This window comes from Dama dama, chromosome 5 (genome assembly GCF_033118175.1).
Source record: "Dama dama isolate Ldn47 chromosome 5, ASM3311817v1, whole genome shotgun sequence".
In the NCBI taxonomy this organism is placed as follows: domain Eukaryota; kingdom Metazoa; phylum Chordata; class Mammalia; order Artiodactyla; family Cervidae; genus Dama; species Dama dama.
Window position 1 is genome coordinate 108,750,448 of NC_083685.1, and position 14,127 is coordinate 108,764,574.

The 14,127-nt window shown below is 54.3% G+C and overlaps 2 protein-coding genes across 2 annotated transcripts in view; both read right to left on the minus strand.

Annotated features, from left to right (window-relative positions):
• Positions 1-1,266: 1,266 nt before the first annotated feature.
• The window catches only part of SRCIN1 (SRC kinase signaling inhibitor 1), a 68,807-nt gene continuing 55,946 nt past the window's right edge, over positions 1,267-14,127 (minus strand). The window contains exons 22-23 of the mRNA XM_061140758.1: positions 10,242-10,388; positions 1,267-2,364 (exon numbers count right to left, since the gene is read on the minus strand). Of these exons, the coding sequence (XP_060996741.1) occupies positions 2,230-2,364; positions 10,242-10,388 (282 nt within the window). The 3' untranslated portion in view covers positions 1,267-2,229. The remainder of the gene's footprint in view (positions 2,365-10,241; positions 10,389-14,127) is intronic.
• Positions 11,310-13,713, minus strand: LOC133057959 (homeobox protein Hox-A3-like). Its single transcript, XM_061145070.1, has 3 exons — positions 13,680-13,713; positions 13,442-13,635; positions 11,310-12,151 (listed from the first exon to the last, which is right to left on the minus strand). Exons 1-3 carry the CDS (start codon positions 13,711-13,713, stop codon positions 11,372-11,374), a joined length of 1,008 nt encoding a protein of 335 aa, XP_061001053.1. The 3' UTR covers positions 11,310-11,371.

Sequence of the window (14,127 nt, forward strand, 5' to 3'; positions counted from 1 at the left end):
CAATGACGGTGAGGCAAACATTCAGGGCACAGGGCTGAGGGTGGGAGGTGGGGCAAGGGAAAAGTAGCAAGCAAAGAGTAATGGAGTGGAGGGAGGAGGGGGCACCACTCCCCCCTCCCCTCCCAAGTCAGGGGTCTCTGTACAGCCGAATCAAACCAAACCATTTCACTGGACCACAGAAACCAGGCCAATGCGCCCACCCTCCAGCCCCCTCCCCCGCCAAAACAGCGGCCAGGGAGAGTGCTGTGGTTTTCTTTTTTTTTTTTTTTCTTTTTTAAATATTTATATATATTTATATTACGTATATTATATATATATAATATGTAAATATATTTTTAAAACAATATAAAATGTTAAGACACTTCACTTAAATGTAAAGAGTTGCCTGCAATTAAAAGTAATTGCATCATTTATGAGGTCCTTTTTTTTTTTTTTCTATTTTCCAGGGTTTTTTTTTTTTTTTTTTTTTGCGGGGGGAGGGATTTTTTTTTTTCCTCTTCTTTTGTTATTTTTCAAAAAGGCTTGCTTGCCTTTGTACAAAAATGATCCAAAGCTAGAAAACAAGGATGAACCAACAAAAACAACAACAAAAAAAGAAAATGAAGTAACACAACCCAGTGTCCCCTCCCTCCCCAACCCTCAACAGCTCCCCCTGGCTCTCCTCAGGCGCCAGGCCCCAGAAGGTTCTGCTCCTTCAATGGCTCCTTCTTTCTGTGCTTTCTGGGAGGGGGCGGGGGTTGGTGACTAATCCCAACCCCCTCCTCCCCTGTGCTTACTCCACTTTGTGCTCCAAACAGAATCCTGCTCACTGGGGACCCCTCTCCATCCTCCTCCTCCCCCACCCACAGAATCTCCCTGCTGGCCCCTCACTGTGCCCTGAGGGTGGGGGGGTGATGGTTGCTGAGAGCCAAAACTGATCTCTGCCTCCCCTTTTCAGGACCCCCACCAAAAGCCTCGCTGCCCACAGCCTCTGCAAGGCGGGTGCCCACGGGCCGGAGGTTGGGGGCACTGGCTGGCTGGTCAGGCCTCAAGGACCCTTGAGAATCTCACCAGGGTCACCAGCTCCCCATTTTAAAAACCATCTCTAACACCTTCCCTGAAAACCCTCAAATCTCAGAAAGGATGGTTAAAGGTCAAGTCAGGCCACCTGTGGGGTCAGAGCTGTCCTCACTGCCCCCCATCAACCCCCTCTCTATTGCCCCCACTTCCCTCACAACAAGACCCTTCCCACCCTCCAGGCCTCCAAGTCTAATTTGTTAGGCCCTTCATTCTTATCCATCCCACCCCATTAAATAAGTTAATGTCATTTAAAGTGCTAAATTAGGAAACTAAAATATCAGATACCCCTCCTCGGGTCTGCCCTCTCCCAAGACAGTGTCCCCGGCGTCAGGCTGTCTGCTCAACCCACCGTCCCCAGCCAGCAGTCCAAAGGTGCCCCGTTCCTCCCGCTGGCACGGGCCAGGCAGCTCCTCACGCAGGGAGGTGGTCCCGGGAAGCCAGCTCCTCTCCAGGGACACACAGATTCAGTGGCGTCACACCACCCAGAGGCCCCTCTGACTCTGGCCTCCCTCTGCAGCCCACCTGTCTTGACTCCAGGCCCACCCGGGCATGAGTGGATGGGAGCAGAGAAGCAGCAGATTTCAGTCATGTCCTGAGGGTGGGCAGGTGCGGCACCTCCCGGGCCAAAGTCTCCTTACGTCCAATTTTCTAGCCTGAATTTGGGGTTGGTCCAATGTCCAGGTTTTCCTCCAGGAAGGTTTCTGAAGATGGGGGAAAGGGGCTGTCTTGCCCCTCCAAGTCTCCGTGGCTCAGAGTTTGTTTGGAGTGCTCTTGGGAAGCATGGGGAGGGGAGTGAGAAGGGAGGGCAGGGGTGCAGGAACTTCAGGATGGATTTGGGAGGGAGCATGGGGAAAGAGAAAAGGGAAGGACGGTGACAGGAAGTGCGCCATTCTGGAATAAGAAATCAAGGGAAGGTGGTGTGTTTTGGTCTTTAGTTTTACTGGTTTGCTTTTTTTTTTCCCCCTTAAAAAAAAAAAAGACAAAAATGAATCATTCAAAAAACCAAAAACACCAACAGGGGATGGGCAGAGAGAGCTGAGAGGGCCACATCCATGGCAAACTCTTCAGAGATTCTGGACAATGAGGTGGAAATGAAGGGAAGCAGAGGAAAGAGAGATATGGCAGGGAAGAGGGAGGAGGGCAGGCTGGGGTGGGGTTATAAGGAAGCTTCTAGAAGGAGATGGAAGAATTCCTCGCTCCAAAGGAAGTCAATACGGGGATGGAGGTTCTGGAAGCCGAAGGCTTTTCTGAGACTGGGCTTGAGGTCTCATTCGAACCACTCATCTCTTTAGATGGTTTAGTAGCCTAGAACAAAAACAGAGGTTGGGGTCAGAGAGAAGGGGAGCCTTTGTGCTGGCCCCCAGTTAGTTGTTTTAGGTTCTCAGTTATCTGTTTTATACATAGAAAGTGAAAGAAAGTGAAGTTGCTCAGTGGTGTCCGACTCTTTGCGACCCCATGGACTGTAGCCCACCAGGCTCCTCCATCCATGGAATTTTCTAGGCAAGAGTACTGGAGTGGGTTGCCATTTCCTTCTCCAGGGGATCTTCCCGACCCAGGGATCGAACCCAGGTCTCCCGCATTGCGGGCAGACGCTTTACCATCTGATCCACCAGGGAATCCCAATCTTTAATACATAGTAATGTTTATATGTCAATCCCAATCTCCCAATTTATCCCACCCTACAGTTTTAAAAAATGAAAAATCTCCACAAATCCAAGAGAAAATTAACTTCAAAAACCAGAAACCAGAGGAGCATCTGGAGAGAGTGGTCCTCTGAGACAGGGCAGGAAGGTGTCAGAGCAGGGGTAGAAAGGGGAACACGAGGTTGGAACAAAGGGCCTGGGGTGGGCGGTTAAGTCCACAGTTACTGACAGGAAAGACAGAAGGCGGAAGAGAGACCGGAGAAGCACAAGGAAGGCCAGCCCAGGACCAGAATGGGGAGCAGGAGAGGGAGCAGAACCAGACCAGGTGGGGAGGGGGAGAGGGCAAGGAAGGGAAGGAAGAAATGAAACATTAGCTGCCCAAACGGAGGCAGGAGGGGAGAAGCAGCCCAACCAGGGCCCCTTCCAACTTCAGCAGGAGGTCTTCCGGTGGCAGCTAAGAGTGAACTTGTCCTCTTGGAACCCTCAGGACCCCCACGCCCACCCCCACCTCCTACCCCACAAGTGTTCCTCCAGCTTTGAGTTGTGCCTTGTGGGTAATGGGGAGCCACCCTCTCAAGACGTGTCTGGCACTCACAGGTCACCTCTGATCGTTAGAAACAGCCGTGCCCCCTCCCCACCTCCAGCAGACCCCTGGCACCTACACTGGTCCTGGAGATGTGAGAGGGTTCTAGACCCATCTGCATCTCCTAGAGGGGATGACCTCTGACAAATGCAGATTCCTGGACCCTGCCCCAGGATCCATCTGTCCTGTAAGCTCAGGAATCTGTGTTTTAGGCCAGCACCCCACGTGATCCTGCCACACAGTTAACTCTGAGATCACTGGGTTAGGGTAGACCAGGTTTTCTCCTTGTAGTTGTATCCACTGTCCCTCCCAGCCTTGCTTAGCCACTACTCATGTGATAACCAAACTGCCCTGATTAAAGAAAAGAGGGACATGGACTGGAAGCAGAGTGCTTGGCACACTGCCAGAGACGTCCTGCAGGTCCCGCCTGGGCATGGCCACGCCGCTTCTCCTCGACCTACATAATTATCTGGCTGCTTGGCAGCCTCTATCAGATGCCTTGCGGGGGTGGGGGGGGAGTGGAAAGCAAGATGCCCCCCGCCACCGGGAAGGGAAGTGACCACAGGCACCTGACTGGCTGACAGTGAGCCTGCCCTTGAGGTTGCTGATCACATTTCTTCATCCACATGTGCACAGCGAACTATCTCTGGGTTTTGCTCACCACACTGTGGTCTGCGGTCTACATTTTCCCCTTTATGAAAATCCAGGCATGAGTTCACTGTTTGGGTCTTCTAACCCCTTTCATCCTGGCTGTGGCTGCTCACTCCTTTCTCAGAGGGCTTCCAGGCCCGCAGCCCCCACATACTTTGAATTGCTCAGCCCTTTGTGGAACCCATGTGCCTGGCATGGCCTGTGTTGCAGGGGTCCCGGTACCCCGGCCTGGAGACGGACTCATTTAAAGACAACCAGGAGCTCTCTTACTCCCTCATCATTTACTGTGGGCTCCAGTCCCACCCCTCCCCTCCTACCATTTCCCATTTAGAGTTTTTTCTCCCAAACCCAGGGGGGCAAGGGGACCTGTCCACTTTCTCCCAAGTCTCTTCACATTCCCTTGTGACCCTGCGTTCACTCAGGCAAGGTGTCCTCATTGGGAAAATGCCCCCTCCCTCTTCTCCTATAGCTGGTGCAAGGCCTTTAAGCTTCATGGAGCAGCAGCAGTCACCAGCTTATGTGGAAGCCCCTGCCTTTCATGGACACCTCTTCTGCTTGCTCTGTGAGCATCTGTTTTGTAACATCCTCTCAGGCCATCTTCCCTTCCAGGAGAGTGCCCACCACTCCTCTGAAGCTGAGGGAATGTGTCCAACTGTCCCCAGTGGCCCTGCCCTATGCTACTCAGAGTTCCCGGCTGATACAGCTGCTGCCTCTGAAGGTTTTCATTGCTTCCCTGTCACCAGCTCTTAATTATGTCCCCCATTGCTCTTAATTATGTCCAGAGAAAGAGCTTTGCCACCTTTGTGACAGGCAGAAACCTCATACCCAGATGGTCAGCTTTTAGAGGGGGGAAACAGGAACCATTAGCCAGACCCACTCAAAGGGCTGAACCCCACACCCCTCCTCTTCCTGTGGGCCAGAGTCTAGCCCTCTCCAGGCACCCTGAGCATGCTGACCTGTCACTCCAGGCTGTGAGACACAGATTCCCACGCAAGTATAGGTCATCTTGGGGCTTCCCAGGTAACTGAAGAGTAAAAACTCTGCCTGCCAATGCGGGAGATGCAATAGACTCAGGTTCAATCCCTGGGTTGGGAAGATCCCCTGGAGTGGGATATGGCAACCAACTCCAGTATTCTTGCCTGGAAAATCCCATGGACAGAGGAGCCTGATAGGCTACAGTCCATGGGGGCAAAGAGTCAGACACGACTGAGCACCATCACCCACATAATAACAGATCATCTTGATGTTGCCAGCCGGGTTGGTGCCTCCTCCAGGGTCATTCCCGGTGCCACCGTCCCCTGCCCACATGCCCTTCTTCCTTATTATTTGCCTCAATCAGGCACTGGGATGCCAGAAGAGGCAGGGCTTCCTCTAGCCCAAGGTGGGAATAGAACCAATGGCAGTTCAGGCTGTTCCCTTCTAGCCAATGATGACCTAGGGACAGGTAATCAGAAGAGAGGGGAGATCAGCTGGGAGTCTCTGGGGAAGGTTCTCCTGCTTCTAAAATGATCTTTGGGGGCCTTCCTGGTGGTCTGATGGTTGAGAATCTGCCTTCTAATGCAGGGGACACTGGTTCAGTCCCTGGTCTGGGCAGATCCCACAAGACACAGGGCAATTAAACCCGTGTGCCACAACTCCTGAAGCCTACGTGCCTAGAGCCTGTGCTCCGCAACAAGAGAAGCCACCACAATGAGAAGCCCGCAGAGTGCGATCAGAGAGTAGCCCTGACTCGCTACAACTAGAGAAAGCCCTTGCAGCAACCAAGACCCAGCAGTCAAAAAAAATTAAATAAATTTTTTAAAATCAAGCTTTAAAAAAGAAATGATCCGTATACTTACAGCCCTGAAATGAAGGCAGCCGTGCTGGGGTGTGGGTGGGAGGATGTGCCAATAGAACCAAAATATGGAAGGCGCCCAGGTCCTGAAGTCCTTGAGTATATGAATTCCCCAACCCTGGAGCCTCCCTGTTACTTGTTCTGATAAAACTTTTCCTTGCTGTTTAAGCCGTTTTGAACTGGAGTTTCTATTATTTGTGGCTAAAACCACTCAAACTGCCCCAAGTGAGGCCAAAATTGCTCCCTTGATGTTCTCATCAACAGCATCCCCATCATGAGTAGCAGCTCCCCAAGGCTTGGTGGCAGCCACAAAGTTATGCTTCCCGCCAAAGCAGCAGAATGCAGCATTAGGACAGCAGCATTTGTACCTGGCAAATCTGGCTTCAAGCCCCCAGCTCTGCCACTTCCTAACTGTGCCACCTTTGGCAGGTATCTCTCTGGATCTTCATGTTCTCACCCGCTAAGCAAGGATAACAGACCCTACAGCACTGGAATCAGGTTGAGATACTGTACACAGAGCCCAAGACCCAGTGCCTGCTCTCAGGACGCAGGCGATAAATGGTAGCTGTTATTATCATATCATTAGTATATTAATATTTCAAGTCTGCATTGTGTATTTCCATTTGGATTGGGCCTGATCACTGGCAAATTCATTCATTCATCCAACCACTCATTCACCTAGCCAACAAATATTTACTGAGTACCTGCATGTGCCGAGAACTGTTCTAGGTGCTGTAGGCATGTAGCAGTGACAGAGTGGTTAATGCACGTATGAAGATATAAAGTTGTTCTGAGCATTAAATAAGATATATATGCTTAAAATTGGTACAGAAAAGGAGCGCTATTTTCTATTTTTCCTCGCATTCCCCAAATCTGATTTCTGCTCTGCGGCCAGGTTGGTTGACCCTGCCATCCCTTGGCTGACTGGCTTCTTGTTGAGTTTGGCCAACAGGGGTTAGGATGGGGCAGGGGGAGAGAGGGGGTAAAGTTTCTTCTCTACTCCCTCCCGACTCAGTGTATGTTGCAGGCATGCTGCGCCCTCTGTAACCATAGTGCCTACCGTTTAGCTCTCACAGGACTCCCTAAACTCCCAGGTCCCTCTCCCCAAGGAGGTCCAGCTTCCAGCTCTCACTGGTCCCTGAGTGCCTGAACATCTCCCGTTGTTCACTTCATTACAGCCTCGTCACTGGAGTCATCCAAGGAGATACACTAAGTATTCAGCAGATTGCTTAGCCTAAGTAGAAGAGGGTGTGTTCAGTTTTCATGCTCGCACCAAGCCCTTGATCCTTGTCCCCTGGGAATCTGGTTCTTATCCCACCCCTGAATCTTTTTTTTTTTTTAATGTAGTTATTTATATATTTTAGACAGCACTGGGCCTTTGTTGCAGCACACTAGCTTTCTCCAGTTGCAGCGAGTGAGGGCTACTCTCTAGTTGCGGTGCTAGGATTTCTCATTGAGGTGGTCTCTCTTGTGGAACACAGGCTCTAGGGTGCAAGCTCAGCAGTTGTGGAGCATGGGCTCAGTCACCCTGAGGCATGTGGAATCTTCCTGGACCAGGGATCAAACCTATGTCCCCTGCATCGGCAGGCAGATTCTTAACCACTGGACCATGAGGAAAGTCCATCCCACTCCCTTGAGCACAACATCCAAGCACTTTCCCTCAATCATTTCCACTGATTTCCCTGTAATACCAGGCACAGTTGTACCCCTTTCTCCACTCTTCTACCCCGATTTCTGTGTCTGGTCCTGGCGCTTCTATTCCTCTCCCTTTCATCCCTGCCAAGATAGCTTGGAGCTCCTAGTGTTAGAACCAAGAAATGAGGGAGAGGCCTCCGCCCAGCCCCTGGCCCTGCCAAAGGGACAGTGCAGTCGAGCACAGAGGTGACTCCTCTTTGGAGAGCAAGCTGTGGCTTTCGAAGCTATTTTCCACACCCAGTATACAGGAGTTCAGAAACCTGCCCCTGGGTTCTTGTCCCCATTGTACAGATGAGGAAAGAGCCTGCAGAAGGCAGAGGACTTTGACCAGGGTCACAAACAGAGCTGGGAGAAGCGGTGCCCCAGCTGGAGGACGGAAGGCCAGGTGATGCAGGGCAGCTGGAACGAATGGAGGTGAAGCATCAGGGCAGCCAGTGAGGGAGTTTTGATTTTTTTTTTAAATCCAGCTGGGGCTGCAGGGCACAGGTGGTAAGCTGGGGGCAGTGACAACCCAATCTGCATTTTAAAATAGCCCTCCCCACCCCGCGGGTCTAGGAGGATAGGTGAGAGGTCACAGAATTCACAGGGAAACCTCAGGAAGGCTTGCACTGGGGTACTGCCACATTGGGTGATTTGTTTCCCTGCCTCTTTATGATGTCTCTTTACTAAAACATCTCTACAAGAAACATGTAATATTTCATTAGAGAGAAGATGCCTTTTTTTTTAAAAAAAAAAAAAAAAAAGAAAGAAAAAGCATTTACTAGAGAAGTGAAAGGGAGAGAGATAAAGCCAGACCAGTCATATGGGAGGAGAGAACCACCGCATCCCTGAGGGAGGGGGTAGCTCAGGAGAGCCCCCCATTGGGGCATGGGTGGATGCCTGGGGCAGGTGATTTTCCTGAAGGGAGAGCAAGGGGGCAGGCTTGAGCTCAGAACAGAGACCTGGGCCAGAAGAGATGGCAGCTGGTGCCCAAGGAGAGGAGTGTGTGGTGTGAGAAGCTGAGGAGGAAGTTGGGCACAGAGGAGCGAAGAGGTGGGCATAGGAGAGTCTCCCAGAAAGGAGCCAGGAGGCGGGTGAGGGCTGGCAAGGGAGGGGGGGATGCCAAGGAGAGGAGGGTCCCATGGCCCCCAGTGTGTGGGGGCAGACTGTATGCCCAACACACTGCAGAGAGGTGAGCAGACTGCAGGGCAGTAAAGAGGCCACTGGAGACCTAGCCGAGCCCAGGCGTGAAGCTCGGAGTGGCCTGGGCCAAGGAATGAATGGAGGAGAGGCGATGGACGTGACTCGAGGGGCAGGAGAGAGGGCAGCAGGCAGAGGAGCTGGGTTCCGGGGGAGTTGGAAGCCAGGGGGAGAGATGGGGAACCTAATTACAGACGAAGGAGATGCCCACTGAGGAGATGAGGCAGATGTGTGCCAGGGTAGAGGGGTGGCAGGGGTGGAGGGTAAGAGACAGAGGTGTCAGACAGTCTGGATTTGAAACCCCCTCCACCACTTGTCAGCCGTATGACCTTCGGTAAAGCCTCAGTTTCCTCATCTGTCAAATGGGGATAATAAGGCCCTTCCTCAGAGTGGGGAGTGTGCAGTGGGTTAATGTGTGTCTGGCAGAATGTCAGCTGCCATTCTAGACCCTGAGGAGAGACCAGCCTGCACAGGACAAGGGAACTCATACACGGTGGTGACATGAAAAAGCTGGGTGTGTCTGGGGACCCGTGAGGAAGACAGCAGGCCAGCAGGGAGCTAGTGGAGGCCTGGCTGACCCGTCTCCACGGGACTCTGAGAGAACCAGCAGGCCTGTGTGCTCAAGGCAGAGCAGAGCCGTGCTGTGGGAAGAGCTTTGAGATTTTGGGGTCCCAGTCCTGGCTCTGATGCCACCTTGCTGTGGGCCCTTGGGAAGTTCCCTTCCTTTTTTGAGCTGTCCCCTGCTCTGTCAAGGAGGTGACTAGATTTACCCATCTCTAATCTCCTGCCTCTGAGCCTAGATCCTTTTCCAAGTCATAGCATCTGGACATTTCCTTCCCCCAATCCCCCCTAGCACTTAGAATACAGGAGCTGCTTGGAAATTCTGAACCACATGAGTGAACTAAAGGTCTTTCCTGACATCTAGACCACCCTGCATCTTCTGATCAGGCCACAGGTGGGCCATGGGTGAGGCTGTCACCTCTACATACCATCCTTTAATCTCAAAGAGGGTACAGCACCCTCACCACTTCTACGCATCCCGCTACAACCCAAACACAAGACTGAAAAGGAGATGCAAGACTGGTTTTTCCCTCAGTTGGGAGGTGGCCTAAAGAGCCAGGAGGGAGGCTGAGTTGAGAGAAGAGGGCCAAGGAGCAGGTGGGACCTGAGGGTGGAGGGCAGGAAGCAGAGGAGGGGGAAAGAATGGCCGGAAGACCAGGAATAAAGGCCCCTCCCACACCCCAAGGCACCGGCCTCAGAAGGGCCCGCCTTGTCCAGGAGCAGCAGGGGAGATGGCCCTCTCTGGCCCTGAGTGAGGGGCCTTCTGCGAGAGGAGTGATCAGTGATCTGGCTATGTTCTCAACTGGATCCTGAGCACCGGTACTGGAGAGAGGAAGCAGAAAATGGTTTGAGGGACCGGTGGAGTAGTCCTGGCTGGGAGGACCTCTCTGGACAGCCGCAGGAGGGTGGTCACAGGAATACCGGCAGAAGACAGCCAGCACCCAGCTGGGGTGCACAGCACCGCCGGGGGCTGGAGGTGAGGTGGGGGGTGAGGTCTGCGTGGGCCGTGGCCCTGCCCCCCAGTGCCTAGGCTTACCTGCTGCTGGGCCTGGATCCTCATGTACTCGGCCCTCTGCTTGCCATGTTTGCCTTTGTCGGGGCTGCCTGCCTGGCCCTGGGCCGCCTTCAGCCGAGAGGCCCCTGGAGTCACCACCTTCATGGGAGGCACGCTGCCACCGCCGCTCTGCACAAAGAGGAACAGAGTCAGAGTTGGAGATGGGATCACACAGGCGCCCTAGGTACAGTAGGCCCTCTGAGACCTGGAGAGCCCTCCGCAGAGCTTCATACCCCCATCCAGGACTCAGGCCCACTCTCTGAGGCCAGGGTTAAGGCTTCCCCTCAGGGGAGGGGACAGAACCCCAGCCAGATTCCCAGAAACTCCCAAGTGAGAGCTCTTTGGTGGTTTCACTGGGTGGCCCAGGGGCAGCTGGTGCCCTTCTGGGGGGACCGTTTTTAAAGGGAGGGTCCCTGGCATCATCCTCACTCCTGGCTCCATCCTGGGCCCTGGAGAACACACCCGAGATTTGGGAGAGGGGTCTTTATGAAAGTGAAAGTTGCTCAGTTTTGTCCAACTCTTTGGGACCCCCAAGGACTATACTGTCCATGGCATTCCCCAGGCCAGAATACTGGAGTGGGTAGCCTTTCCCATCTCCAGGGGATCTTCCCAACCCAGGGATTGAACCCAGGTTTCCTGCATTGCAGGCGAATTCTTTACCAGCTGAGCCACAAGGGAAGCCCAAGAACACAGGAGTGGGTAGCTTATCCCTTCGCCAGCGGATCTTCCCGACCAAGGAATCGAACCCGGGTCTCCTGCTTTGCAGGCGGATTCTTTACCAACTGCGCTATCAGGGAAGCCCAGCGGTCTTTATAATTGCCAACAAAGTAGGATTGGCAGCCCCAGGCCCACACTTTCCTTTGAATGGGAGGATAGGGGCAAAGTTTCCCTAGAGACGGACAAGTCCAGCCCCCTTGAACAACTCCAGGGACCAGGCCTGCCCAGAAGGTCTTTGGGGATCCAGAAGCACAGGCAGAGAAACCACAGAGACAGAGAAAGTCAGACAGGAGAGGAGAAGGGGAGTGTGGGGATGGAAAAGGGGGAAAGAACTTTATTTGTTGGTTTACAGATACAGAACGAAGGGGAGAGGCCCTGGTCCCCGCCAGGGCTGGTTAGGCTGATCCCTGGGCAGGCCAGCTTCCCAGCCTGCCAGGGGCTTTGCCTACAAACCCAGCCTGGCACCAGGCTCCCAGGAGGGTGGCAGGGCTGAGAGAGGCCAGTAGGTGGAGGGGAGCTGGCGTGGTGCTCCTGCAGACCCCGACTCCCTCCAGCTCTGAAGACAGAGAGACTGGAGCAGGAAGACAAGTGGAGAGGATGGAGTGGCAGGCAGCCACCTGGGGACCAGGGGGCAGAGGTGGGGGGCTGCCAGGGGGCCCCGCGGCAGAGGCCATGCCCATCTGGCTCAGAGTGGCTTCCAGCTCCCGGAGTGTCTCCTCTAGGCTGTCCATCCGCTGGGTGATGGCAGCACGCTGAGCCTTGTGCTCCCCACTGCAGGGTGGGGTGTGGTGTCCAGAGTCTTTGTGGGTCTCCTCTGAAGAGGTCTCTGCAGTGGAGGGTTCTTGGGTCCGCTCTGGGGCAGGTCCCCAAGGACTGGGGATCCCAGCTCCTCCCCTTTCTGGGCTGCAGTCCCCTGTCACCAGTGTCTTCAGGGCCACCCCTTCCTTCTCTAGCGTCGGGCTGTTCCAGGCCTGGGAAGCCACAGCCACCACCCCTGGCGGGGCTGGTGGATTATCCCGGCCCAGGGGGCCGCTGGCCAGGGTCCGGGGTCGTGGGGTGGGGGTTGTTCCAAGACCGGGTTCCTCAAGCCTAGTCTCTGGTGGGAAGGGAGGATGGGGGGGACATTCCGTCAAGATGATCCTGGGGACAGAGAAGGGCCTCGGGCCTGCGGCAGCCTGAAGGGAGAAGAGAGATGAGGGAGGGTGTGATCCCTGTAACCAAATACCCCCAAGCTGGGAGGGGGGTGCATGTGGGTGAGCCCAGTCCCTTCCTGTCGCAATGAGGAAACTGAGGCAGGGGAAGGTCCCGATTGAGTTCACCCAGCAAGTTAGAGGCAACGCTGGACTAGAACTCAGGCCTCTTTTCACCACACTCTATCGTCTCCACTTCCCGGCAAAGATGCTAATTTACTTAGAAGCACAGATGCGTGAGTGCTAAGTCACTTCAGTTGTGTCCAACTCTTTGTGACCCTATGGACTGGGAGCCTGCTAGGCTCCTTTGTCCATGAGGATTCTCCAGGCAAGAATACTGGAGTGGGTTGCCATGCCGTCCTCCAGGGGATCTTCCCGACCCAGAGATTGACCCCGAGCTTCTGACGTTTCCTGCATTGGTAGGTGGGTTCTTTACCACTAGGACCACCTGGGAAGTCCCACTATACATGTTTACTTCTCAGCAGCCAAGTTAAATTCTGGGAGCAGGTCTCATGGTTACTGCCAGGAGTTTGCCTGTCTGTGCGATGGGGTAACAATAACACAAGGCTGGTGGAGGATGAGGTGAGCTCACGTCGGCATGTGCTTGGAACAGTGCCTGGCACGGTGTAAGTGTTTGATAGATGTTAGCTATTCGTAACATAGAACTGAATGTCTGAGATCCGCAGCCCCATGGGGGTGGAGACCAGGTGTTGGCCTCTGGCCTCAGAGTATGGGTCTGACATCCTCATCTTAGGCCAGATTCCTCGTGCCCACCCCCTACTTCTGAGCTTTCTCTGAGGGCTTCACAGCCACAGTGGGCAGGGCTCGGCCAAGTCCTCTGCTGCACCAGCTTGGGCAGAGCTAGAGCACCCGCCTCTGGGTGAGCACCCCTGGCTCTGGCTTTTATGGGGGCACAGAGAGAGGCCCCCAATCACCCCTACCCCAGTCGAGTAAACTCTGGTCTAATTCTGAGCAGTCTTATACCAGGAACTGCCACATACGCCTTCATCTTTAATCCTTTCTGTTCGCCATGAAACGGCTACTATTATCACTTTACAGATGAGGAAACAGGTGTGTGAGGGGGTGTCCTGTAATTTACTCAAGGTCACTTACCCACAGCTAGCTAGTGGCAGAGCCAGGACTTGAACCCAAGAAGTCTGACTCCAAGTCCAGTGCTCTTGCCACTAAAATGAGCCATGGGGAGACACGTGGGGGGCAGCAGGGACCCCCAGCCCCCCTCCCAAGGGAACCCACCCAGCTCTGCCACCTGCTTACCTGGATGTAGGAGGTGCAGACTGGGAAGTCAGTGAGGGCGACCCACGCCCACCCGGCTCCACTGCCTGATGGCGCCTCAGGATGCAGGGGGGCAGCCAGCCCAAAGGGCCAGTGGAGGGGCTCTGCCCGCCGGACCCCTTCAGGAGCTTCCAGGGCCAGAAAGGAGTAGTGGCTGGGTGCAGCGTGCCCAGGTGCTGAGGGCACAGCCGGCCCAGTGCAGCGCTGCCACACCACTCACCCCCAGACGGCTCCTTGGACTGCTCTGTGCCCATCCTCTGCCCAGCAGACAGCCTGTCTACCTGTTCACTGCCCATCTGCTCCCCCCGCCAGGGAGCCAAAGCACCACCAGGCCTCAAGCCAGGCTAGAAATCAGGTGGCAGCCAGCAGTGTGGGCCCAGAGAGCCAGATAAGACAGGTGACCACGTGTGTGCCTCCCCAGACCAGAGGCCCTCCTGCTCCAACCTGACTGGGCAGAAGGAGAGATGCTCAGACCATTGCCCCCCGACTCCCCCTCCCCAAGCACAGTCCCCTGGGGTGCAGACAGCAGGTCACCCGCAAATTCCCAAGAAAGAATAAAAAGGAAATAAGTGCAGCAGGACAGCAGCAAGGACTGAAGTTAGAGTGAAGGGAGAACTTCCCAATGCTGAAAGACGGAACCAGCAGCCAAGGAAGCGCATGGACTTCTT

Excerpts from the sequence above, each read along its gene's own strand:
- LOC133057959 (XM_061145070.1), bottom strand. The coding sequence starts at position 13,713 with ATGGGCACAGAGCAGTCCAAGGAGCCGTCTGGGG. Across the intron at positions 13,636-13,679 it reads GTCCAAGGAGCCGTCTGGGG|CACCTGGGCACGCTGCACCC; the intron begins GTGAGTGGTGTG and ends CTGTGCCCTCAG. Across the intron at positions 12,152-13,441 it reads TCTGCACCTCCTACATCCAG|GCTGCCGCAGGCCCGAGGCC; the intron begins GTAAGCAGGTGG and ends TTCTCCCTTCAG.